Here is a 24,676-nt window from a genome sequence, read left to right as displayed (position 1 = left end):
ACTTTACAGAAGCCAGTGAAGGGCACAGATAGAAAAACAGGTAAATGGGAAGGTGCTCTGAACTGATGGCCATGTATGTAAAGGCGAGGCCAAGCATCTGCGCTTGGTTAGAACAGTCATTTTGTGCTGACAGAATCCCTTTAATTTACCCTCATTTTTAAAATAGGAAATAGATTTGTATGAATAAATTTACCATACTTATCCACAAATTGGTACCATTTGTAGCACAGTGGATCTTAAACATATTTATTTAGATTTTGTGCCAATACATAAATTAAAAACTATACAATCATAAGTTTGAAAAAATAAACTTTTCACTCCTCTTTGACCATCTAAAACAGGGACTTCAATCTCAAATACACAAAGGGCCAAAATGACAAAATTTGGACAAAGTCGCAGGCCAACCTAGTCACGGGCCCCATATAGTCCTCCATACTGAATAATGGGCACCACATACAGTGGCCCTCTGAACAGATTGATGGGCCCCACATAGTCTTCCATACAGATGAATTCTGCCTCACATAGCCCTCCATATAGAGTAATGGGCCCCACATAGCCCTTTATACAGAATAATGGGCCCCATATATGCCTCCATATAGAATAATGGGCCCCTCCAAGTCCTCCTTACAGATTAATGGGCCCCACCTAGCCTTCCATACAGAATAATGAGTCCACATAGCCCTCCATACAGAATAATGGGCACCACATAGTCCTCCATACAGAATAATATGCACCACATAGTCCTCCATACAGAATAATGTGCACCACATAGCCCTCCATACAGAATCATGTGTACCACATAGCCCTCCATACAGAATATTGGGCACCACATAGCCCTCCATACAGAATAATGAGCTCCACATAGCACCCTATACAGAATAATGTGCCCCTCATAGCCCTCCATACAGAATAGTGTACCCTGCATAGCCCTACATACACTATAATGGGTCCCACATAGCCCTCCTTACAGAAAAATGGGCCCTACATAGTTCTCCATACAGAATAATGTGCCCACATAGACCTCCATACATGATTATGGGCCCCAAAATAGTCCTCCATACAGAATAATGGCCCCACATAGCCCTCCACACAGAATAGTGTGCCCACATAGCCCTCCATACAGAATAATGGGCCCCGCATAGCCCTCCATACACTATAATGGGTCCCACATAGTCCTCCATACAGAATAATGTGCACCACATAGCACTCCATACAGAATAGCATGCCCCGCATAGCCCTCCATACACTATAATGGGTCCCACATAGCCCTCCTTACAGAATAATGGGCCCCACATAGTTCTCCATACAGAATAATGTGCCCACATAGACCTCCATACATGATTATGGGCCCAAAAATAGTCCTCCATACAGAATAATGGCCCCACATAGCCCTCCATACAGAATAGTGTGCCCACATAGCCCTCCATACAGAATAATGGGCCCCACATAGCCCTCCATACACTATAATTGGTCTCACATAGCCCTCCATACTGAATAATGGGCCCCACATAGTCCACCATACAGAATAATGTGCCCACATAGACCTTCATACAGAATTATGGGCCCCACATAGTCCTCCATACATAATGGCCCCACATAGCCATCCATACAGAATAGTGAGCCCACATAGTCCTCCATACAGCCCTCTATACAGAATAATGGGCCCCGCATAGCCCTCCATACAGTATAATGGGCCCCACATAGTCCTCCATACAGAATAATGTGCCTGCATAGACCTACATACGGAATTATGGGCCCCACATAGTCCTCCATACAGAATAATGCCCCACATAGCCCTCCATACAGAATAATGCCCCACATAGCCCTCCATACATAATAATGCCCCAAACATAGTCCTCCATGCAGAATTGCATCTCGGGCCAAATACAATCGGCATGCAGGTCACAGTATACAGTCCCTGACAGAAGTTCTGTCGCTTGTTCATGTTATGTAAATAAAAGCTTATAACCTGACTTTAAATTCATCCATTGGTTTCATAAATTACTCCTTTGAAAGATGAAATCCTCCCAAATTTGGTTTAGGTTATGAAAATAAAGTTGCTACAAAGCTGAAATATTGATCATTTAATGAACACAGAAAGGTCAGATTTAGGCAAGACAAAAGTTTTGTCACCTTGTCATATAATGCACCCAATCCTAGTTTACATCCTCACCTGTGCTCACTAAATGATTGGTAATTAGTGGGTGTGTATAAAAACAAACCCAGCACCCCAGACCTTCAGTTGAACTGCAACTTGATCTCTGACAACATGCCAAAAATCCACCCTGCGACCAAAGCCTTGATTATCAAGAGGCTGAAGACCAGTTCCACTGCAGAGGTGGCAGGCACCTTTAATGTGTCTCAGAATCGAGTACAAAGAATTAAAAAAAGATTTGAAAAGACTGGAGATGTTTTTGACAAAACCAGGTCCGGCAGACCCCACAAGACAACTGCTCAGGAGGAACGTTTGTTGTTTAGAAAATCCAAAGCCAGACCCTCTTCCACTGCAGCAGAGCTCCAAAAGGCCTGGTCACCTCAAGTCCTTGTGTAAACTAGAACAGTTTGTAGGATTCTGTCTCAAAATGGCCTCCATGGTTGAATCAGTACCCAGAAGCCAGCACTAAACAATTAAAAAAACGTGTGGCATTTGTCAAGCTCCACAGCCTGCTAAACAGATGGACGCTGGAAAAGTGGCAGAAGGTGGATTTCTCTGATGAATCTTCAGTTTACTTACACCACAGCCACCACAAATATTGCAGGAGACCTACTGGAGTCGGTACGGATCCAGAAAACAGTTATGTTTGGTGGTTGAAAGATCATGGTTTTGGGTTACATTCAGTATGGGGGTGTGCGACACATTTGCAAGGTGGAAGGCAATATCAATAGCCTAAATATCAAGAAGTATTAGCTATCTCTCACATTCCCAATCATAAAAGGGGTCAAATTCTGCAGCAGGATGGTGCTCCATCTTATACATCCATCTCTACAACAAAGTTCCTCCTGGCAAAGAAGATCAAGGTGCTCAGGGAATAGCCAGCCCAGTCACAAGACATGAACATCATTAAGCATGTTTGGGGTAGGATGAAAGAGGAAGCTTGGAAGACAAAACCAAAGAATCTAGATGAACTCTGGGAGACATGTAAGACTGCATTCTTTGCTATTCCTGATGACTTCATAAATGGATGCAGTCCTTTAAGCTCATGGAAGTCACACAAAATATTAAATATGGCTCTAATAGCACCACAACTTCATTCACCAATGTTACTTTCTGTGGGCGACAAAACTTTTGTCTTGCCAAAATCTGACCTTTCTGTGTTCATTAAATTTTCAATATTTCAGCTTTGCAGCAACTTTATTTTCATAACCTAAACCAAATTTGGTAGGGTTTCAGCTTTCAAAAGAGTAATTTATGAAACCAATGGATGAATTTAAAGTCAGGTTATAAGCTTTTATTTACATAACATGGAACTTCTGTCAGGGACTGTATATAGGTACCCGTAAATGTAGTGTGCTTAGAATTGTTTTTCACATGTCTGAAGACATATCTTCTTTGCTAGCCTCAGCAGAGAGGATAAGCTGTACACAATCAGTGTGTGAAGTGGTTTCTCTAAAGACGTTAATAGGCCAAGACTGTGAACTCTACAGAAAGGCATTTGAAGCGGAACGGGGAGGGGGGATTGATGTGTAAGCAGACAAAGTCATTGCCGGTCCCATATTGGACTTAAGTTCTGTTACTGGAAAGAGGAGAAATAAAGCTTTTTTTTCCAAGAGACGTCTCAGGAGTATTTCTGGGAAACATGAACTATCCATGTAACGTTTCAGCAGCGTGATCACACACAGGAAAGGCAGCAAGAAGATTTCCCAACACTTCCAAATGGCACCGATCATAATGGGTGGCTATACTAGACACTGATGTTATTACTAGAATCTGGAGAGGGATGAAAGGTAGATAAGGAAACGTTTATGCTCCAATATTCCTAGAATGTAGCATTGCAATAAGGAATAAAGTTAAAAAGAAAAGGAAAACATCCCCTCCCCCCTCCACCCCTTCACCTCCCCCCAAAAAGGTCTTGTGCTTGTTGTATTTCTATTCAGCTTTACTATGTCTGTTTCTAGGAAAACTAGTTCACGACCCATATGGAGGCCATTACAGCTACCATACTTACACTTGTTATAGATGTTGCAGAAATTTCCATGACTGTCCTATTCATCTGCACAAATCCTAATGTTTGCTTCCATTTATAGTTTGTCGATTTCTGCTATAAGTTTTATCATTTCTAGTATTTTCGTATGCATTGTTACAGGAATGGAACATATATGACTATATAACAAGTCACAATTGCCAACCAAGAGTCTAAGAAAACCCTGTGGGAGCTGGAGCTGTGGTTAATGTGGCAATGACCTGTAACACGGTGTTTGGCTCTTAACCTGCCGAGTGCCATGGCGGCAACAGATGCTGTTCAGCCTACAGACTCTGACACTCTACACTATGCTTTCTCTGGTGCTTCTAAGTTGAACAGGCAGGCTCAAGCATCGACCAGCTGTGTGCCCTTTAGTGAGCAAGCTAGCAGGAGTTAATTTCTGCTACTCTGCTGGTTACCTTTTGGATCACATGTTGCGAGACACCTATCACAGTTACCCCTCGCCTTTTTAAGATGGTGGAACCTGTCTTCTCATGCCGACTATAGCTTTTTTCTTACCTGGTGACAGTTCTGTTGTGTTCTAGTAACTGGTGATTTACTGTATGTTGCTTGGTGTGCTGTGGTCTCCTGTCGTCTGGTTATTTCCTCCCTGCTCTTTATTTTCCTCATAAGCATTTGTTGTCTGATAACTCTGTGTGAGCGTGGTTCGTGTTAGAGTTTTGTTCTCCCCTGTTTGTCTATATCTCTAGGTTCAACCACTTCTGTGGGGAAGAGAGTGTATTAGATCAGGGCTGGCAAGGAGCAGGGTAAGGACGGTGAACCAGAGATTGTCACCATTAGACATATCTCTGGGAGTAAGAAAAGCTAGGGCCCTCTAGCCTGATGCCCAGTCTAGGATCCCTAGCCCCATGTTATCCCCTCACACCTTGTGACATGACCCTAATGAATGCTCATGAAAAAGAATAAATCCAGTTCACTTTTCCCTTTTTTTCTTTATTTTATTTTTTTAAAGTCAACACTTACAGACAGCACAGACGTAGGCGGTTTATAATGGGGGTAAGCTGGGCTACTGCCCCGGGGCCCGGAGCTCCAGGGTGGCCCGTGGCCAGATTGCCCTCATTATAATGCCATCGGCGGCACACATTCCGTGCAGGAAGTTTTCCTAGAGCTCCAATTCTGGCAATACAGAATAGCAGAGCGACCATGTCATCAGACAGAGAGCGCCAATATGTATGCACCGGTCTCAAGAATAAATGGATCCCCGAGGACTAAAGTGCCTGGAGAGTGGGAGGGAAGGGAATATGTGTTGCCTCTTTTTTAATATGCACATGGGATGGGTGAATGTGTGAGGGCTCATTTTGTATTAGGCACTACATGAGAGATCATCCTGTAAATAGGGGCTATGTGAGGGCTTATTCTGTTCATATATATATATATATATATATATATATATATATATACATATATAGCTTTTTGAGGGCTTATACTGTGTATATATAGGATGTTTGAGGGCAAATACTGTATATATGGGGCTGTTTGAGGGTTTATGCTGTATATAGGGGTTATTTGAGGGCTCATTGTGTATATAGGGGGACTATGTGGCAGCTCAGCCTGTATGAAGGGGGCTTTGTAAGGACTCATATTGCATACAGTATATCTATTTCCCCATTGATTATAAACTTGTGAGCCGGGCCCTCGCTGCTCCTGTAACTGTGCAATTCTCTACCACAAGAGGTAGTAATGGCAGACGCTATAACAGCTTTTAAAAAAAGGGCTGGATGATTTCCTCCGTACACACATCATTGTTGGTTATAAATGACGTAGTGACAAAATGTAGAATTGGTGGAGGAAGGTTGAACTCTGTCTTTTTTCAACCTATGTAACTATGTAAAAAAATGTCAAATCTGTAATGTAGTCACCACTTACCATAAAACCCAAATTTGTCAGGGGATATTTAATGAGCATCTGTCACTAGGTTTATGCTTTACAATCTAAGGGTAGCATAAATTAGGGACAAATACACCTATTCCAGCTGTGGGTTCATTTCTGGGCTTTTTGCTGTACGCAGTTGACACGCCCACCAGGGCCGTTGGGGGTGTCGCGGGCGGGGAGGAGGGTGTCAGCACACCGCGCTCACCCCTTCTGCTCGGGTCCGGCAGTTGCTCCTGGTGGCTCGAGCTGTGGGCCGGATCCCGGGGTGTCTCGAGCGACACTCCTCGCCCGTGAGTGAAAAGGGGGTGTTTGTTGGGGTTATAGTTCGTGACGCCACCCACGGTTGTGGTGATTGCACCACCGTTGCTTTGGATGGGGATCCCGGGGATGGTGATGGGAGCAGCCAGGTGTTGTGTTGCCCCTCCGTGGGTAGGGGTTGGTGATCCCGGGGCCCAGTGGGGTGCAGGGGCGCAGGGGCAGCGCTGTGCCTTGCGGCACTGAGGTACTCACTCAGCCAGTAAACACGACACAGTTCTCGGTAAACAAACGGCTGGTCGGACGGGTCCCTCGGACGGTTCACGGTGCTGCGGTTCCCTGCAGTTAGCGGTGATGGTCTCTTCCCTGCACCTTTGAAATGTCTTGTGGTATCGGTGGATTCCCTCCGGTTACCCGCTCCCCGGCTGCAATCTGGGCCGGAGGAGCTCTACACTTTGCCCGCAGGCGCCGGCCCTGGGAAACTGGTGCCTTGGCGGTGGCGGTGTTTCCCCGTTGTGGTTGGACCTTTGCCGTCAATCAGGACTTGCTTGTTGGGAGATCTACGTCCCCTTCACTAACGGATTTAGCAATTTACAGCGACTCCAAGCCTTGCTGGGATCCGAAAGCCCCTGCTCTGGTACTGACTGCCCTTTGTATACTGCTCCAGGCCCTGGATACACACAGCCTCCGCGGCCCTTCCAGCAACCTCCAGACAGTCCCACTGCAGATCTTCACCGCTGTCTGCTGACCTTGCTGTTCTGGCCCTACACAAAGCTGGGCTCTCAGGCTTTCTTTCCTTCTGTCACTTTACTGGCTTCTCTCCTTTACACTTCTCTACTTTCACCACTTTCACTTCTCCGTTTACTCTAGCCCTCTGCTAGACTTCACTCTGTCTTCACTCTTGCCCTCCCTGGGCTCAACTCCTAAGCTCCTCTGCACTCTAGCCCTGCCTGGGCTAATCTCCTGTTCACTCGTTCATGTCCCTGACTGGACTGCCTGGTTACTTCCTGCCTCCAGAGTTGTGAGCTCCTTGGTGGGCGGAGCCAACCGCCTGGCCCACCCCCTGGTGTGCATCAACAGACTCTTGGAGGAAGGCAACAAGGATTTGTCGGTTAGCTGGTGTACCTGCAGGGAATGTGGGGTGCGTGTGGGTTGTTATCTGTGTCCCCTGGCTTGCCCAGGGCGACACATTCCCCCTTAGCAAAACGCAGACCGTCCTCGGGCTGCCCGTCCAACACCGGTTTTATTTTCCTTTTTGTTTTTCTGAAAAGGTAAAACGGTATAACATTATCAACGGTAAATAATATACATTTTTAATCAAAAACTCTTCCCAAGACGGGAGGCACATTTTCTTAAACGTTTCAACGGTATACGGTCACGGTTTCCGCTCTCTCCCACCCAAGCAACCTGGCCCTGATGCTGCCCCTAAAACCCAGGCAGCACCCCTTGACCCACAGTCCAGCACAAGTCACCCGAGCGGGATCTGTCCTTGCCCTCCAGAGGGTGGCCACCGGTTCCTTTGGTGGCTGGGCCCTGGCCTGCTCTGCTCAGGGCCCTCCCTCCAACCTGCCTCTCCGGAGGCGGCATTGCGGAAACGGTAACGGTACCCAACATATTTACAAGCCACTAACGTTTGTGGTTGCCCTGCAGAGTTCACGGGCTTGTCCATGGCTAGTTCCCATGCATATTAAACGGTCCCCACGGGGACAACGATGCCGGCTCCGGCCGGTTGCAAATCAACAAACAAATCAGGTGACTTCTTCGGTAAATCATTTTTCATTTTTCAAAACTTTCAAACTTTTCAAACTTTGCAAATAACTCAGTGGTGGTCCCAACGGGGGACGGTGCAACGGGCATCCGCTGCCCTACTCCGGTCCTGCTGCTTCATCCGAGGGAGGGGGTGCAGAGCTCACCTTGCTCTCCGGGCTGCCCTTCAGCTTTACGTCCAGGGCAAACCACCCCCTCTCTCCGCAGTGCCGAGTGTAACGCACCATGTCCCCTGGTATAAGATTGCGGCCAGGATGCTCTTCGGGCAGGTGAGCATGCACATCCCGCCGGGCTACAAACACCTCGGCCTCCAGGCCCGGTTCGTATATGAACCCGTAGCCCCGGCGGATATCGAATCGCCTCACCTGCCCCTCGTAGAACGGGCCCCGGACACGGAAGGTCGCTTGCCGCAGGTTTTCCTTCTCCCTTATGGCTCGGGCCACCAGCTCGGCTTTCCTTCGCTCCCTCTCCGCGATCTCCAGGCCCAGCTTGGTCGGCTCCCTGTCCCAGTATGGCTCCGGCGCACGGGTTGAGCCCCGCGGGACATCCAGCACGTTACCCACTGTCAGAACGGTGGGCAGCGTATCCCGCGGTGTCATGGCCTTGGGCGCCGCTTTGCAGCGACAACCCGGCGCCACCTCAGCCGAGGTGTGGGGGATGGGCACAGGGGCTTTCCGCAGCTGGGCCCTCGGCTCGGAGCGGGTCATCGGCTCCGGCTCGGGAAGCTGCTCGGGGACTGTCTCTGGCACAATCTTTGGGGCCTTCCATGGCAATGCCTCCGGTTGACTTCGGGCTCCGGCTACAGGTCGGTCCGCTGGGGCGGACGGGCTGGGTATCGCTACCGGTTGCGGTGGTAGCGGGCCTAGTGGCGGGGTCACGGCCTCCGAGACGGGTGGCGAGGGAGGCAACGGGGGGAGAGGGCTTGGACCGGGTCCCTCAGCCGCAGCGACCGGTCCCTCCGGGACATAGGGGCGTGGGTCACTCACCCTCCCTTCCTCCGCTTCCTCCTCGCGTCTCCGCACGGCTGCCAAAACGTCCGCCATGTCGGTCTCCCACTCCTCCAGGAGGAGCTGCATTTTGACCTGCAGCCTTAGATGGAGCTGCGCGGTCCGGGTCTCCACCCACGCTGCGGTTCCCGGCGCGGGGGCCACGGTGTTTCGGGACGGCATCCACATGGTATCTCCACTGTTTGCTTCCAGGAACGGTATTCTGGCAAGGTCCTGGCGTCCCTGCTTTTATAGCGGCGACTACATGCGGTCAGCCGCCATCGCGTCCCCCTTAGCTCTTTCCGGCCCCTCCTCTCTCGGGGCGGGGTTTCGGCCTTCGCGCTTCTACTGCTCGAGAAGACGCTCGAGCGGGAACTTTTCGCGCCAAAGATGGCGGCTTCTGAAATTTTTCTGCCGGATGCCTCCGGCGGTAACAAGGCGCACCTCTACCTGACGGCAGAGCGGTAAGATCCTGTTCGTGACGCCAAGTTGTCGCGGGCGGGGAGGAGGGTGTCAGCACACCGCGCTCACCCCTTCTGCTCGGGTCCGGCAGTTGCTCCTGGTGGCTCGAGCTGTGGGCCGGATCCCGGGGTGTCTCGAGCGACACTCCTCGCCCGTGAGTGAAAAGGGGGTGTTTGTTGGGGTTATAGTTCGTGACGCCACCCACGGTTGTGGTGATTGCACCACCGCTGCTTTGGATGGGGATCCCGGGGATGGTGATGGGAGCAGCCAGGTGTTGTGTTGCCCCTCCGTGGGTAGGGGTTGGTGATCCCGGGGCCCAGTGGGGTGCAGGGGCGCAGGGGCAGCGCTGTGCCTTGCGGCACTGAGGTACTCACTCAGCCAGTAAACACGACACAGTTCTCGGTAAACAAACGGCTGGTCGGACGGGTCCCTCGGACGGTTCACGGTGCTGCGGTTCCCTGCAGTTAGCGGTGACGGTCTCTTCCCTGCACCTTTGAAATGTCTTGTGGTATCGGTGGATTCCCTCCGGTTACCCGCTCCCCGGCTGCAATCTGGGCCGGAGGAGCTCTACACTTTGCCCGCAGGCGCCGGCCCTGGGAAACTGGTGCCTTGGCGGTGGCGGTGTTTCCCCGTTGTGGTTGGACCTTTGCCGTCAATCAGGACTTGCTTGTTGGGAGATCTACGTCCCCTTCACTAACGGATTTAGCAATTTACAGCGACTCCAAGCCTTGCTGGGATCCGAAAGCCCCTGCTCTGGTACTGACTGCCCTTTGTATACTGCTCCAGGCCCTGGATACACACAGCCTCCGCGGCCCTTCCAGCAACCTCCAGACAGTCCCACTGCAGATCTTCACCGCTGTCTGCTGACCTTGCTGTTCTGGCCCTACACAAAGCTGGGCTCTCAGGCTTTCTTTCCTTCTGTCACTTTACTGGCTTCTCTCCTTTACACTTCTCTACTTTCACCACTTTCACTTCTCCGTTTACTCTAGCCCTCTGCTAGACTTCACTCTGTCTTCACTCTTGCCCTCCCTGGGCTCAACTCCTAAGCTCCTCTGCACTCTAGCCCTGCCTGGGCTAATCTCCTGTTCACTCGTTCATGTCCCTGACTGGACTGCCTGGTTTACTTCCTGCCTCCAGAGTTGTGAGCTCCTTGGTGGGCGGAGCCAACCGCCTGGCCCACCCCCTGGTGTGCATCAACAGACTCTTGGAGGAAGGCAACAAGGATTTGTGGGTTAGCTGGTGTACCTGCAGGGAATGTGGGGTGCGTGTGGGTTGTTATCTGTGTCCCCTGGCTTGCCCAGGGCGACACAGGGGCACTTGGAACCGAGCCACGGTTCTGTTGGGGAGGAGGTCATGGCAGCAATTCCCGACTCCGTGAACCTGGCGGTGTTGTTTTCAAATGAGGGGAATATATTTACAGGGGATAATGATTCGTGATGCCACCTGTGGTATTTGACAACATATAACCGATGCTGCTGGATGGGACCGCTGGGGCAGATGGTGACGCAGCAATGATGGTACAGCTCCCCACAGGTGGAGCTGGGCCCCAGGGCAGAATGTGCAGTCTTTAGCAGATGAAGTGCTTTGGATAGCGCGGGGCTGGCGGCGCAGACAATGATTCCAGGACACAGCGGGATGCAGTCATTAGCTCTTTACTTAAGCTGGTGTCACACATAATGACGACGACAACGACGTCGCTGCTACGTCACCATTTTCTGTGACGTTGCAGCGACGTCCCGTCGCTGTCGCTGTGTGTGACATCCAGCAACGACCTGGCCCCTGCTGTGAGGTCGCCGGTCGTTGCTGAATGTCCTGCTTCATTTTTTGGTCGTCACTCTCCCGCTGTGACACACACATCGCTGTGTGTGACAGCGAGAGAGCGACGAAATGAAGCGAGCAGGGAGCAGGAGCCGGCGTCTGGCAGCTGCGGTAAGGTGTAACCAGCGTAAACATCGGGTAACCAAGGGAAGACCTTTCCCTGGTTACCCGATATTTACCTTCGTTACCGGCCTCCGCTCTTGCTGCCAGCGCCGGCTCCTGCACTGTGCACATGTGGCTGCAGTACGCATCGGGTAATTAACCCGATGTATACTGTAGCAAGGAGAGCAAGGAGCCAGCGCTAAGCAGTGCGCGCGGCTCCCTGCTCTCTGCACTGTGACATGTAGCTGCAGCACACATCGGGTTAATTAACCCGTTGTGTACTGTACCTAGGAGAGCAAGGAGCCAGCGCTAAGCGCGGCTCCCTGCTCTCTGCACATGTAGCACAGCGACGTTATGATCGCTGCTTCTGCTGTGTTTGACAGCTAAGTAGCGATCATAACAGCGACTTACAAGGTCGCTGTTACGTCACCGAAAATGGTGACGTAACAGCGACGTCGTTGTCGCTGTCGCTTAGTGTGACACCAGCTTTACAGTTGTTAGTTCTAGATTATCATGGCTGGCCGGTCAAATGGTGTCCTTGGGGTGCTGAGTCCTGCGGTGTCGGGATACAGCCGATCCCCAGGTAATTCGGAGGCACAGAACCAGTGTCCCTTTCTGTATCCCTTTCCCAGTCGTCTTCCTGTGCTGGCTTCGCCCTCCTGCCCTGCATCTCACTCGCAGTGCCCTGAGCCGGTGTCCGTGGGCCTTATCTGGGAGGCTTCTCTGCCCTATCCCCTGACCCCCTGTGGTCACCTATTCAGCGGATTCACGTGTGACTGTGGTTTTGGCACATAAAGATAACTCAGACTCCGGTTTGCTAGCTGAGCCTGGTTGTTCTCCACTAGTCTAAGGGCTGGTCCCTCTTTGCGGCCTAGTCCCTCCACACTGGTGCATCAGATGTGGATGCGAGCCCACGGGTGGATCTCTCACTGTCTGTGACTCTACGACCCCTTCTTCCTTTCTTTCTGATCTTTCCCCCTTGTTCTAGGATGAGCTCCTCCGGCTCCAGTCCTCAGGACCTCTCCCCTCCACTGCTTCCTTGTTCTTTCCCTTACTTGTTCTGCGTAGTTTCACTTTCTCCACTCCATTCTATCGTGTTCCAACTACTACCAATGCCACCTCCAGACTGACTACGGGACTGTGCTCTCCCTAAGGAGCAATCTCACCCTGGCCTGAAGTGGTGTAGCTATACTAAGAGTGTATGTGTGAACAACGGCCTGTGTCCTCCTCTTTACCAGGGAATGGGGTCCCACACATCTGGCTGAGGTGCAGTACCTGTGTGGCGACTGAACCCTCAGGGGCACCACACAGTGAAGACGGAAACCTGTGAATCAGTATTGCGGATGGGGTTCGATAATGCTCATCACTGAGAAGACTAGCAGAGCTGCAGCAGATAAACTGTAAGATCACTGTTATATCTGCTTCAGCTCTGCAAGTCTTCACAATATTGTGAACTATCCAACCCCATCCGCAATAGTGATTTGTCTTCACTGTGCATAGGCAGAAAGTTGACAATTAGTGTTGGTTAGGGTTACATAGCAGGACTTTATCATTAGGAGGACTAGCAGAGATGCAGCTGTTAAGACAATATTTTAGATAATCTATAATGAAGAACCCAGTAAGTTACACAGTATTGCAATCAGGGATTTTATGCGGAATTTATGCTTCTTTCAGATGGGGCAGCATATACATGTAGACAGATCCTCTTTAAAGGGAATCTGTCACATGGTTTTGCCAATCTGAGAACAATATAATGCAGATACAGAGACCCTGATTAAGGTGATATGTCACTAACTAGGCCACGTTCTGTGGTTTGATAAAATGTCTGTTTTATCAGCAGAAGATTATCACTAATGGAATAGTAAACTTGCTGCCAGGTATTCCTCCATATTCATGAGCTTTTGATAATTCCGCCCCCACCTCTCATTGCAGCTTTCCGCCTAAGCACAGTGTATATAAAAAAAAAGCTGCCAATCAGTGGTGTGGGCGGGGTTATACAGAACTCACAGAATTGCAGCAGATAAAACAGGGATTTTATGAAAACTGCAGTAAACAGCCCAGTAAGTAAAAACCTGACGAGATTCTCTGGTTAATCCCCATCTTCAATAAGGAAAATTACAATATATGTTCTCTTGCATCTCTACGTTCATCAACAAGCTCCACAGGCAGGCGGGGTATATATCAAAAGGATGCACCCTGTTCCCGTTAATGTCCATAAGGCAGGTTTTTTTCAGTGTAGTACTTCTTTAAAGTTAAAAATGAAAATATCTGCGCTTGCTATGAAGCAAAATGACTCCTCCATGCAATTATTTGACATTGGCAGCCTCAGACCCTCCAGCTGTTCTGGGACAAGTCTTAGGTGGACATCAGCCATGGTGTAGAACTCTTTTTAATATATGCAGGTTCAGACTTATTGAGTTAAAATGATATTAGTACAGTCTTGCATGAATATCACGGCACTGCCTACATCAGACTGGCACTATGACAATACGATTAATATCTGGCCATGTTTAGGAATTCCATTTTCCCGCCACCTGGAGAACTTGGCTTCTTAATGTGTCCTTAGAAAGTAACGCAAGGACCCTACCAGGAACACGCAGTATTTGTACAGTATCACCGTGACTGCTATCGCTTTACGTATGGAAGGACCAGGAATTGACTGTCTCCTATTCTTTCTCCGCATGTTTTGGCAGCGATGTCTGTAAGATCTGCTCAGTCAGCAGCCTCGGCTCGCAATATTTATGGTAACTCATTAAATCCACATGATGTATTTCTGCTATAAAGTTGGCCAGCATGACTGGAATAAACAGTGAACTGTAGGGGATATGGAGGCCTGGGATTCATTGTCCTTCTGACGTTTTGTGTCCTTAAAGGTCCAAGTATCTGAGGTCACAATTGATAGAACTTTCCAGGACAACTAAAGTGAGATATTTTTTTTATTGTATCGATTGAAATTGTGATATTCTACCAAATCAAAAAAACAATTGTTAATATTACATGCCTTTTTTCCATTGCTTTAAGACAAAACCTACAATGTATATACAGGTCTATAGTAAAAGCAATTGAATGCGGATATTCGGTCATAGAAAATAATTCACAAACCTAAAAAGATGACGACAAAAATTTGTCATAAAAATCAATCTTTATTATATCATGCAGCAAAAGAGAATGACGTAAAAGAATTTTATTGTGTATGTTTCGCCACAGCTTCTTCAAAGGGGCAGAAGAGGGTGCCCCTTGGAAGAAGCTGTGGCAAAAGATACATGGAGCACATGGGTTGTTGTGGCCACCCTTCTAAATCGGTCTTACTATTTTTACATACAGTTAGGTCAAGAAATATTTGGACAGTGACACAATTTTCGCGAGTTGGCCTCTGCATGCCACCACATTGGATTTGAAATGAAACCTCTACAACAGAATTCAAGTGCAGATTGTAACGTTTAATTTGAAGGTTTGAACAAAAATATCTGATAGAAATTGTAGGAATTGTACACATTTCTTTACAAACACTCCACATTTTAGGAGGTCAAAAGTAATTGGACAAATAAACCAAACCCAAACAAAATATTTTTATTTTCAATATTTTGTTGCGAATCCTTTGGAGGCAATCACTGCCTTAAGTCTGGAACCCATGGACATCACCAAACGCTGGGTTTCCTCCTTCTTAATGCTTTGCCAGGCCTTTACAGCCGCAGCCTTCAGGTCTTGCTTGTTTGTGGGTCTTTCCGTCTTAAGTCTGGATTTGAGCAAGTGTCTGGATTTGAGCAAGTGAAATGCATGCTCAATTGGGTTAAGATCTGGTGATTGACTTGGCCATTGCAGAATGTTCCACTTTTTAGCACTCATGAACTCCTGGGTAGCTTTGGCTGTATGCTTGGGGTCATTGTCCATCTGTACTATGAAGCGCCGTCCGATCAACTTTGCGGCATTTGGCTGAATTTGGGCTGAAAGTATATCCCGGTACACTTCAGAATTCATCCCATCATTCTGGTACAGGTTGATCTTTGTCTCATCTGTCCATAGAATACTTTTCCAGAACTGAGCTGGCTTCATGAGGTGTTTTTCAGCAAATTTAACTCTGGCCTGTCTATTTTTGGAATTGATGAATGGTTTGCATCTAGATGTGAACCCTTTGTATTTACTTTCATGGAGTCTTCTCTTTACTGTTGACTTAGAGACAGATACACCTACTTCACTGAGAGTGTTCTGGACTTCAGTTGATGTTGTGAACGGGTTCTTCTTCACCAAAGAAAGTATGCGGCGATCATCCACCACTGTTGTCATCCGTGGACGCCCAGGCCTTTTTGAGTTCCCAAGCTCACCAGTCAATTCCTTTTTTCTCAGAATGTACCCGACTGTTGATTTTGCAACTCCAAGCATGTCTGCTATCTTTCTGATGGATTTTTTCTTTTTTTTCAGCCTCAGGATGTTCTGCTTCACCTCAATTGAGAGTTCCTTAGATCGCATGTTGTCTGGTCACAGCAACAGCTTCCAAATGCAAAACCACACACCTGTAATCAACCCCAGACCTTTTAACTACTTCATTGATTACAGGTTAATGAGGGAGACGCCTTCAGAGTTAATTGCAGCCCTTAGAGTCCCTTGTCCAATTACTTTTGGTCCCTTGAAAAAGAGGAGGCTATGCATTACAGAGCTATGATTCCTAAACCCTTTCTCCGATTTGGATGTGAAAACTCTCATATTGCAGCTGGGAGTGTGCACTTTCAGCCCATATTATATATATAATTGTATTTCTGAACATGTTTTTGTAAACAGCTAAAATAACAAAACTTGTGTCACTGTCCAAATATTTCTGGACCTAACTGTACAGGTCTATAGTAAAAGCAATTGAATGCGGATATTCGGTCATAGAAAATAATTCACAAACATAAAAAGATGACGGCAAAAATTTGTCATAAAAATCAATCTTTATTATATCATGCAGCAAAAGAGAATGACGTAAAAGAATTTTATTGTGTATGTTTCGCCACAGCTTCTTCAAAGGGGCAGAAGAGGGTGCCCCTTGGAAGAAGCTGTGGCAAAAGATACATGGAGCACATGGGTTGTTGTGGCCACCCTTCTAAATCGGTCTTAATATTTTTACATATATGTGTTATATGATGTTTTATATAATGGTAATCCTAGCAGGTCTTCCTATGACCATTTAGCATCACGCACTTTCTTTAATATAAGCTGTGTGCACTTTACACATACTGATAGCATAGATAGATTTCTATTGGGTACATTTGCTTTCATATCCTGCTATAATACGAGCTACACTTTCTGTGCCTCATACCCCATTCATGTTTACCAATTTTATTAATTTACTAGCTTTAGTACCCGACATTGCCTGGGATAGTAACTAAGTCTCTCCCACTCTCCCTATCTCCCACCGTCCCTCTCTTCCTCTCTCCCTCCCAGTCTCTCTCTCTCTTTCTCTCTCTTCTCTCTCTCCCACTCTCTGTCTCTCTCACTCTCTGTCTCTCTCACTTTCTCGCACTCTCTCTCTCCCACTGTCCCTCCCACTCTCTCTCTCTCACTCTCTCTCCCCCTCTCTCCCCCTCCCACTCTCTCCCTCTCCCTCCCACTTTCTCTCTCTCCCACTCTCCCTCTCTGCCTCCCACTCTCTCTCTCCCACTCTCTCTACCCCTCTCTCCCCCTCCCACTCTCTCCCTCTCCCTCCCACTTTCTCTCTCTCCCACTCTCCCTCTCTGCCTCCCACTCTCTCTCTCCCACTCTCTCTACCCCTCTCTCCCCCTCCCACTCTCTCCCTCTCCCTCCCACTTTCTCGTTCTCCCTCCCACTCTCTCTCTCCTCTCTCTCTCCCTCTCTCTCTCACTCTCTGTCTCTCTCACTTTCTCCCACTCTCTCTCTCCCTCTCTCCCTCCCACTCTCTCACTCTCTCTCACTTACACTCTTTCCCATTCCTCTTCCTCTTTCCCACTCCTCTTCCCCTCTCATACTCCCCCTCTCGCCACCAAAATCATATTCTGACACATAAGCTGTCTCATACTAAGAATGCCCTTTGTTGCCTATAGCAACCAATCAGAGCTCCTATTAATGACCTGTAGCAAAATAGAAGCAGCTGTGATTGGTTGCTATAGGCCACTTGATAAATAGCCAGGCTGCCAATACAACCAATATATTGCCTCACACATCCAAACTGTAAGTATGCGTTTTTTGGCGAATAACTGTAAAGCACGGGGTTAAGGTGGGCATTGCACGTTGCGACATCGCAAGCCGATGCTGCGATGTCGCACGCGATAGTCCCCGCCCCCGTCGCAGGTACGATATTGTGTGATAGCTGGCGTAGCGAAAATTATCGCTACGCCAGCTTCACACGCACTCACCCGCCCTGCGACCGTCGCTCTGGCCGTCGCCCCGCCTCCTTCCTAAGGGGGCGGGTCGTGCGGCGTCATAGCGACGTCACACGGCAGGCAACCAATAGCGGCGGAGGGGCGGAGATGAGCAGGATGTAAACATCCTGCCCACCTCCTTCCTTCCGCATATCCTACGGAAGCCGCGGTGACGCCGGTAGGAGATGTTCCTCGCTCCTGCGGCTTCACACACAGCAATGTGTGCTGCCGCAGGAGCGAGGAACAACATCGGACCGTCGCGTCAGTGTAATTATGGATTACGCCGACGCTGCAGCGATGATACGATTACGACGATTTTGCGCTCGTAAATCGTATCATCTAGGCTTTACACACTACGATGTCGCATGCGATGCCGGATGTGCGTCACTTTCAATTTGAACCCACCGACATCGCACCTGCGATGTCGTAGTGTGCAAAGCCGCCCTAAAAGTTTCCCCTCAAAACATAGTCATTGACGTTCCCTCAGTCAAATGAGGTGGTTAAGCAATTTTTGTGATTGTAAATGTGACGGTGCAGATTGCTTTAGTGGATATACACACATACAATATATACATTCAGCTTTATATATTAGATTTTTTTTTATCATTTTTACATATGCTTAATGGTATTCACTAGTCATTTGTTATCCTTGCTGTTGGAATACAACTGTTTACATTTTACAGTCTATGATGTGTGTTTACTGCTCTTTCTTAAGTGTTTTTATGTTATGTCTTGTGTGATATAATGAAGATTGATTTTTATGATACATTCTTGTAGTCATATTTTTAGATTTTGTATTTTCTCCATTGCTATAATAACCATAGAGGCATGTTAACAATGTGAAGAAGACACAGTACTTGTAAAACATATATTGTGTTAATCCTAAGAACGCACCATTCTTGGTCCTGAATATAGTAATCCACGGTCTAATGTCCCACGACTTAGACCTAACCAATTAAACACATGAGCTTGTCCTGATGTCCGCATTTTGTGGAAAGTCAACCATGCACGTTCAAAAATGAATGGGATAAATAGAATTCCTCCAAGTGGTGGAATCAGGCTTCCATCACATATGATGGACGCGTACCACCAAGCCTCCATTTTGGACTGACGTGGTATAGACATTGGGGGGGACTTCTCCAATATGACAGCAGGAGTGTTCGTGGACACCTGTGAGAAACAACTTATAATGCATTTTTCACAATTATTAATACAGTCTTTAACCAATATAGTAGTGAGAAGATCCAAATGTAAAGATGTGCAGGGATGACCTATGGGGAAAATAAGAAAATAAGCTTTTATTGGCTTTGTGTTCATCAGTGCACTTTGGTTTTGTGCTACTTTACTGATTACACCACTAGATTCATTAGATTAAGCAGTGAAATAATACTAATTCATTGATACTATACCTGTGTCACTCCTGTTGTCCCACCCATGACTTGTGTGGCTGGTAAACGCCTCTCTGCTCCTCCAAGTGTCAGATCGACTCATGAGTTGCTCCTGGTAGCAGTTCCAGTATGCTACATCCTCCTGTTGCTGGAGAGTCTTCACCATCAGCAGTAAGGTGTGGTCAGACTCTGCAGGAGTGTAATCACCTGCCTCCTGTGAGTGTTCCCACTCTGACCTACACGCTGTCAGCAGGGCCGCTGTCAGGGCATTACAACCATGACTGGTGTATGGGGCCCAGTGACGAGGGGGGCCCGGGGTAATTACTTAGCTTTATTAAGCCCCGGACTGGCCGTGCCCCCCTCTTCACCAGGCCCCAGTCACAGCCGCAGCAGTGGGGCCCAGCAATGTCGTTTCAGCTACTATAAAAGGCTAATTTGCATGTGAAGGGGCAGAGTATGCAAATTAGCCATGTGCTTGTCTGGAGGAAGGGTCAGTAGGGGATTTATTAGACAGCTTTTCCCACCACTCCTTGCCCGATATTGGTTTCTACTCAGTTTGTCTGCTGGTGTCCGGTCCATGTGTTTGTACTGATTCTCCAGTTTTTGACCCGGCTCGTATACTCATCCATTGTGTGCTCTCTGCTTCTGACCTTGGCTTTGTACTCTGAACCTGTCCATAAATCAGTAAAAGTGGCCCTCTATAAGATTAAATGGCTGTGATGCAGCTGTTCCAACAAAGTGCATTAAAAGTCCATTATACAAAGGACGGCACATCACTTAATTTTCTTTATCCTTTCTATCAATTCATATTTCATAAATATACATCCAGGCTGCAATGAAATCCGGGCTGAACAAGCCCCTGTGCTGCTGTCACACTCTGTGCGGGCAATCCATGTGCTACAAAGACTGCAGGAGATTAAACAGGGGGGGAAAGGAAGACAGAAAAAAAAGAATTTTTTTTTTTCTTTTCTATAACACCTGCTTTTAGAAATAATGAAAACTTATTGTGTAATTGTGGACATTATTATTAATGAAATGAATGTATACCATTTGTATATTTGTAACAAGAAAATTGAATCTAAATGAATTTATATGTTTTAGTACCTGGTGGTAGGATTGGTTATGGGTCACATGGTGTGTGTTGATATAAGGACGGAGTTGAATGATAACAGGATTAAGAAAGTGGGAGGTCCACCGACACGTGGCTGCAGGTGTGGTCACTGATGGTCGGTGAAGAGCCTCTGCCTCCCTGTTTAATCTCCAGCAAACATTATGGCGTATGGATCATCTGACTGCAGCACAGAAGCTTGTTCAGGCCCATATTACTGTACATCGCAGTCTGGAATCTGTGTTCCTTCACAGTGGTCAATATGATGTAACAAAATGTCAAGTTATTGGATGAATATTAAAGAAAAATTAAAATTAAGTGATGTGGTGTTTTTGAGTTCTGAACCTGTGCCACCTGCGCCAACCTTGGACCATCTGACTATGCCTCTAGCTCACCCACCCATAGGTCGTTCCTGCACTTCTGATGTGTCGGTCAACTGCTGCAACCCCAGGGATTGCCCTGGAGTGGCACGTGACGACTTCCGGCTTCCCAGCCTATCCTCACCATCAGAGGCTCTAGTGACACCTAGTGTTGCCCCATGACGCAGTGGCTCCACACAACCATCGTGACAACCAGCGATGCGTTAGCCTGTTCACCAAGTTTAACAAAGTATATAATATGGTTAAAATATATTTATTATTTATTAATGGTCATGCAATGTGGTCATGTAGGTTGTGTTCAGAGAGACTAGATATCAGCATATGTTTGATTCTCTGCTTATACCTTTATCTGGATTTGTTAGTGGATCTAATATGCTCTAATAATCTATATAAACCTTGTGTTTTCCATAGGTCTGGAAGTGTTCTCCACCACTGGAATGAAATCTATGACTTTGTGGAACATTTGACAGAGAAGTTTATCAGGTCAGTAAACCGTTGTGCACCACCAATATTTCATTTAGTGTTACAAATCGTATAAAAAGTGAGAAAAGAAAAGTGTGTCACTGAGATCTGGGAATATAAATCACTTAAAATTGGACTTCTCTGATACATTAATGTACTTACATATTACTTCAGTTCTTTCCGTGGCATTTGGAGAATTTTTTGGTCACATTCTGTATGGCATGCTCAGATATCGTATAAAAGTATAACAGTGATACTGGGAATACCAATCACATGGGCTTCCATATCGTTTACATGCACATGGTTCTGCCAAACCTCTGGACAGTTAGGCCACGTGCACACATTGAGTATTTGTGGCCAAAACGAGGAGTAGAACAATCCAAGGAAAAGTGTAATAGAAACACGGGCACCACTTCTGTATTTATCACTATTCCTGATTTTGGCCATAAATACTGTAGAAAATTCACCAAATACTCAACGTTTGCACGTGGCCTCGTAGGTTTCCAATCAGCAATCTTGCTCATGGACTCCCACTGATGGAATGATTTCTCTCAGCTTTAGGCTGTTTTCTAGTCTTGGTCTGCTTATTTGCCAAGAGAACTAAAAAGATAAAAGGAGACGCTTTAACAGCTTACATGTGCTGTTTGCCGCACGAGTATTGTAGTGGTTGGGGATCAGACTATGACTTTTACATCCATTAGTGATATGTAATGAAGCAATTTCCTGTGTTTTGTTCTCTCTTTAGCCCACAACTCCGAATGTCCATCATTGTGTTCTCCACAGCAGGAGAAACCTTAATGCGACTGACAGATGACAGGTGAGTGCTGAAAGCCTACTAATATACAAAAGAATCATTTATGGTAAAAAAAAGAAGCTGACAGTTCTGTAAGTATTACTCATTATATCAGTATTGGCACTTCACTTCTATCAACTATTACCGTGTTTCCCCGATAGTAAGACACCCCCGATAGTAAGACGTATTGGGGGTTTTGGGGGGGTCGGCTAATGTAAGACGTACCCCGAAAGTAAGACGTAGTAAAAATTTATTTATTTATTTATTTTCTTCTTTACAGTACAGTTACAGCGGCCGAGCGCTCAGCTGAGCGCCCTGACATGCCGGCGGCCGAACGCTCAGCTGAGCGCCCTAACATGCCGGCGGCCGAGCGCTCAGCTGAGCGCCCTGACATGCCGCCGGCATGTGACAGCTCTCAGCTGAGCGCCCTGACTTGCCGGCGGAAAAGCGCTTAGCTGAGAGCTGACACATGCCGGCGGTCTGGCGCTCAGCTGAACGCCCTGACATGCCGGCGGCTGAGCGCTCAGCTGAGAACTGTCACATGCCGGCGGTCGGGCGCTCAGCTGAACGCTCGGCTACCGAGAAATGTTGAAATGTTGCAGTAATGTTGGATGGACCTGATGGACCACGGACAACATACAAAATCACGCAGCCTCAGTGCCCTCATGTGCAGCCGCTGGTGGTTAAGTTTCCTTAACTTGAGTACACTTAGGGCGCAATCGCAGCAAGTCCCCATACGGTACATTGCATGGAGACTTGCTGCGATTGCTGTGGGATTTTTTCCAATATAAGACATACCCCGAAAGTAAGACATAGTGGCACTTTTGGGGGTAAAAAGAATGTAAGACACTGTCTTACTTTCGGGGAAACACGGTATGGTTTCAGAATTGTTTTTCCATGATGATTGCCAGAGTTAACCAATGACTCTCTCTGGTATTGAAGCTTATTCACATTTTGCAGCAAAATGTTATATTAAAGCGATTGTCCACTACTCGGACAATCCCTTCTTAACCCGGTTGTTTGTAGACCATGTGCCGGGGTGATCTCTCCAGGATACAACCGACTGTGGACAAAGAACTAGACCAGACCAAATCAGAGAACTTTACTAAGGATGTTGCGGGAAGTTCTCCGAGCCACACAAAAGAACACACAGTAAATATGTAACACACACCTGGTGAGGATTGACCCGGACCTCTGTGCTGCACAACTGACACGGACCCAGAATGTACCAGGCGATAACTCGGCAATTTACCTAACCGGTGCTTCTGTCAAATACAGCAGCCAATATGTTAACCTTTGGACGGAGTAAATTAATGAGTGCATAAGCTAGCCCTTCGGTGGTGCAGCACAATGGTTTACAAACGTATCTTGTCTCTAACCCACCTTTTTCCTCCAAAACAGAGGTTTGATAAAGAAAATGAACAAAGTCGCTTTACTGCGAGATCTTGGCTTGTGGTCATCTGTTCTCACAAGATTCAAGCCTAACTAGCTAACTACTTTTGGCACACTAAGTCGGCATGCACACTCTCACAAAGTTTTCTGCAGCAGAGCCTGAGCTCAGGGCTTATGTTTCAAAGATTCTAGCAGATCACCAAGCTAGAATGTAGCGCTTGTCACATAAAGAGTGGATCAAACGTCAGACAGGAGGCCCTCCACAAGAGTCACAGCAGGTGTCTTCTGGGGAATACGACTCTGCATCTAACCGTGGACGTCCCCAATGGAGCTGTCTCCCTCATTAATGTACTTTATTGGGACAGGAAAATGTTTCTCAGGTCACTGTCAGACATTACTGGTATAGTAAAAGAGAACCAGGCACTCCAATGAATGAAAGATTAAGTCATTTTATTTACAGCATACAGTTCGATGTTTCGGTCACTACCTTGACCTTCTTCAGGAAACAGGTGTAAAGGAGGAATGAATGTGGTATCCTCCGGTAATGTACTGAGCTGTGACTTCAAAGTAACACTCCGATATTCAGTATTTGCAGAAAGCATGGTTTTCTGCTGCTGTCTGCCGTCGCAAAATTCTGTGATGCATGAGGTATTCGCCGCTTGTGTATAGCGCTACACACAAGCAGCGATACTCCATGTCTCCCGATTGCTCACAGCATTTTGCGACAGCAGCATGGTGATCACAACACTGCTGAATATAGCCTTAAAGGGCATGTTAGGAATTTGTAAAAAAATTGCCCAAAACACAGTTAAGGCAATAAAATAACAAAATACCATACTCACCTAGTGAATTTCCCACTGCTCCAGTATTGCTTGTCCCACTAAACTAGATAATCTTTCCTGTAGTGATGAAGTAGCCCCCACGATCCCATGACTGCAGCAGTGAAGGTAGCATGGTACAGTCAGCGCAGCAGTTACATGCACATAGTTGACATGTTATCACTACAGGACAGTTCACAGAGGCCAGCAGAATTAGTTATCCATATACAGTATATACTAGAGTATAAGCGGACCCAAGTATAAGCCAAGGTACCTAATTTTACCACAAAGACCCCTGCCACTGCCGTCAGCGCTTTATTTACTTCAGTTGAATGATTTGTGGCGCCGCAAATCATGCAACTGAAGTAAAGCACTGACTGTAGCGGTGGCCTCATATACCAGCTGAGATCATTGAGGAGTCTATGTGCCAGCGAGGACAAGAAGAGGACCAGTATGAGGACATTACTAAAGGATGGGCACATTACTACAGCAGACAAGTATGGGGCACATTACTA

General features: G+C 47.2%; 1 protein-coding gene across 1 annotated transcript in view; it reads left to right on the top strand.

The window, feature by feature from the left end:
- Positions 1–24,676, top strand: part of ANTXR1 (ANTXR cell adhesion molecule 1) — a 336,918-nt gene that overhangs the window by 60,419 nt on the left and 251,823 nt on the right. The window contains exons 2-3 of the mRNA XM_075346171.1: positions 21,108–21,179; positions 21,904–21,975. Of these exons, the coding sequence (XP_075202286.1) occupies positions 21,108–21,179; positions 21,904–21,975 (144 nt within the window). The remainder of the gene's footprint in view (positions 1–21,107; positions 21,180–21,903; positions 21,976–24,676) is intronic.

The sequence above is a fragment of the Anomaloglossus baeobatrachus genome, chromosome 4, assembly GCF_048569485.1.
Source record: "Anomaloglossus baeobatrachus isolate aAnoBae1 chromosome 4, aAnoBae1.hap1, whole genome shotgun sequence".
NCBI lineage: Eukaryota > Metazoa > Chordata > Amphibia > Anura > Aromobatidae > Anomaloglossus > Anomaloglossus baeobatrachus.
Note: the sequence above shows the minus strand (reverse complement) of the source record. Positions and strands in the feature narration are given on the sequence as shown.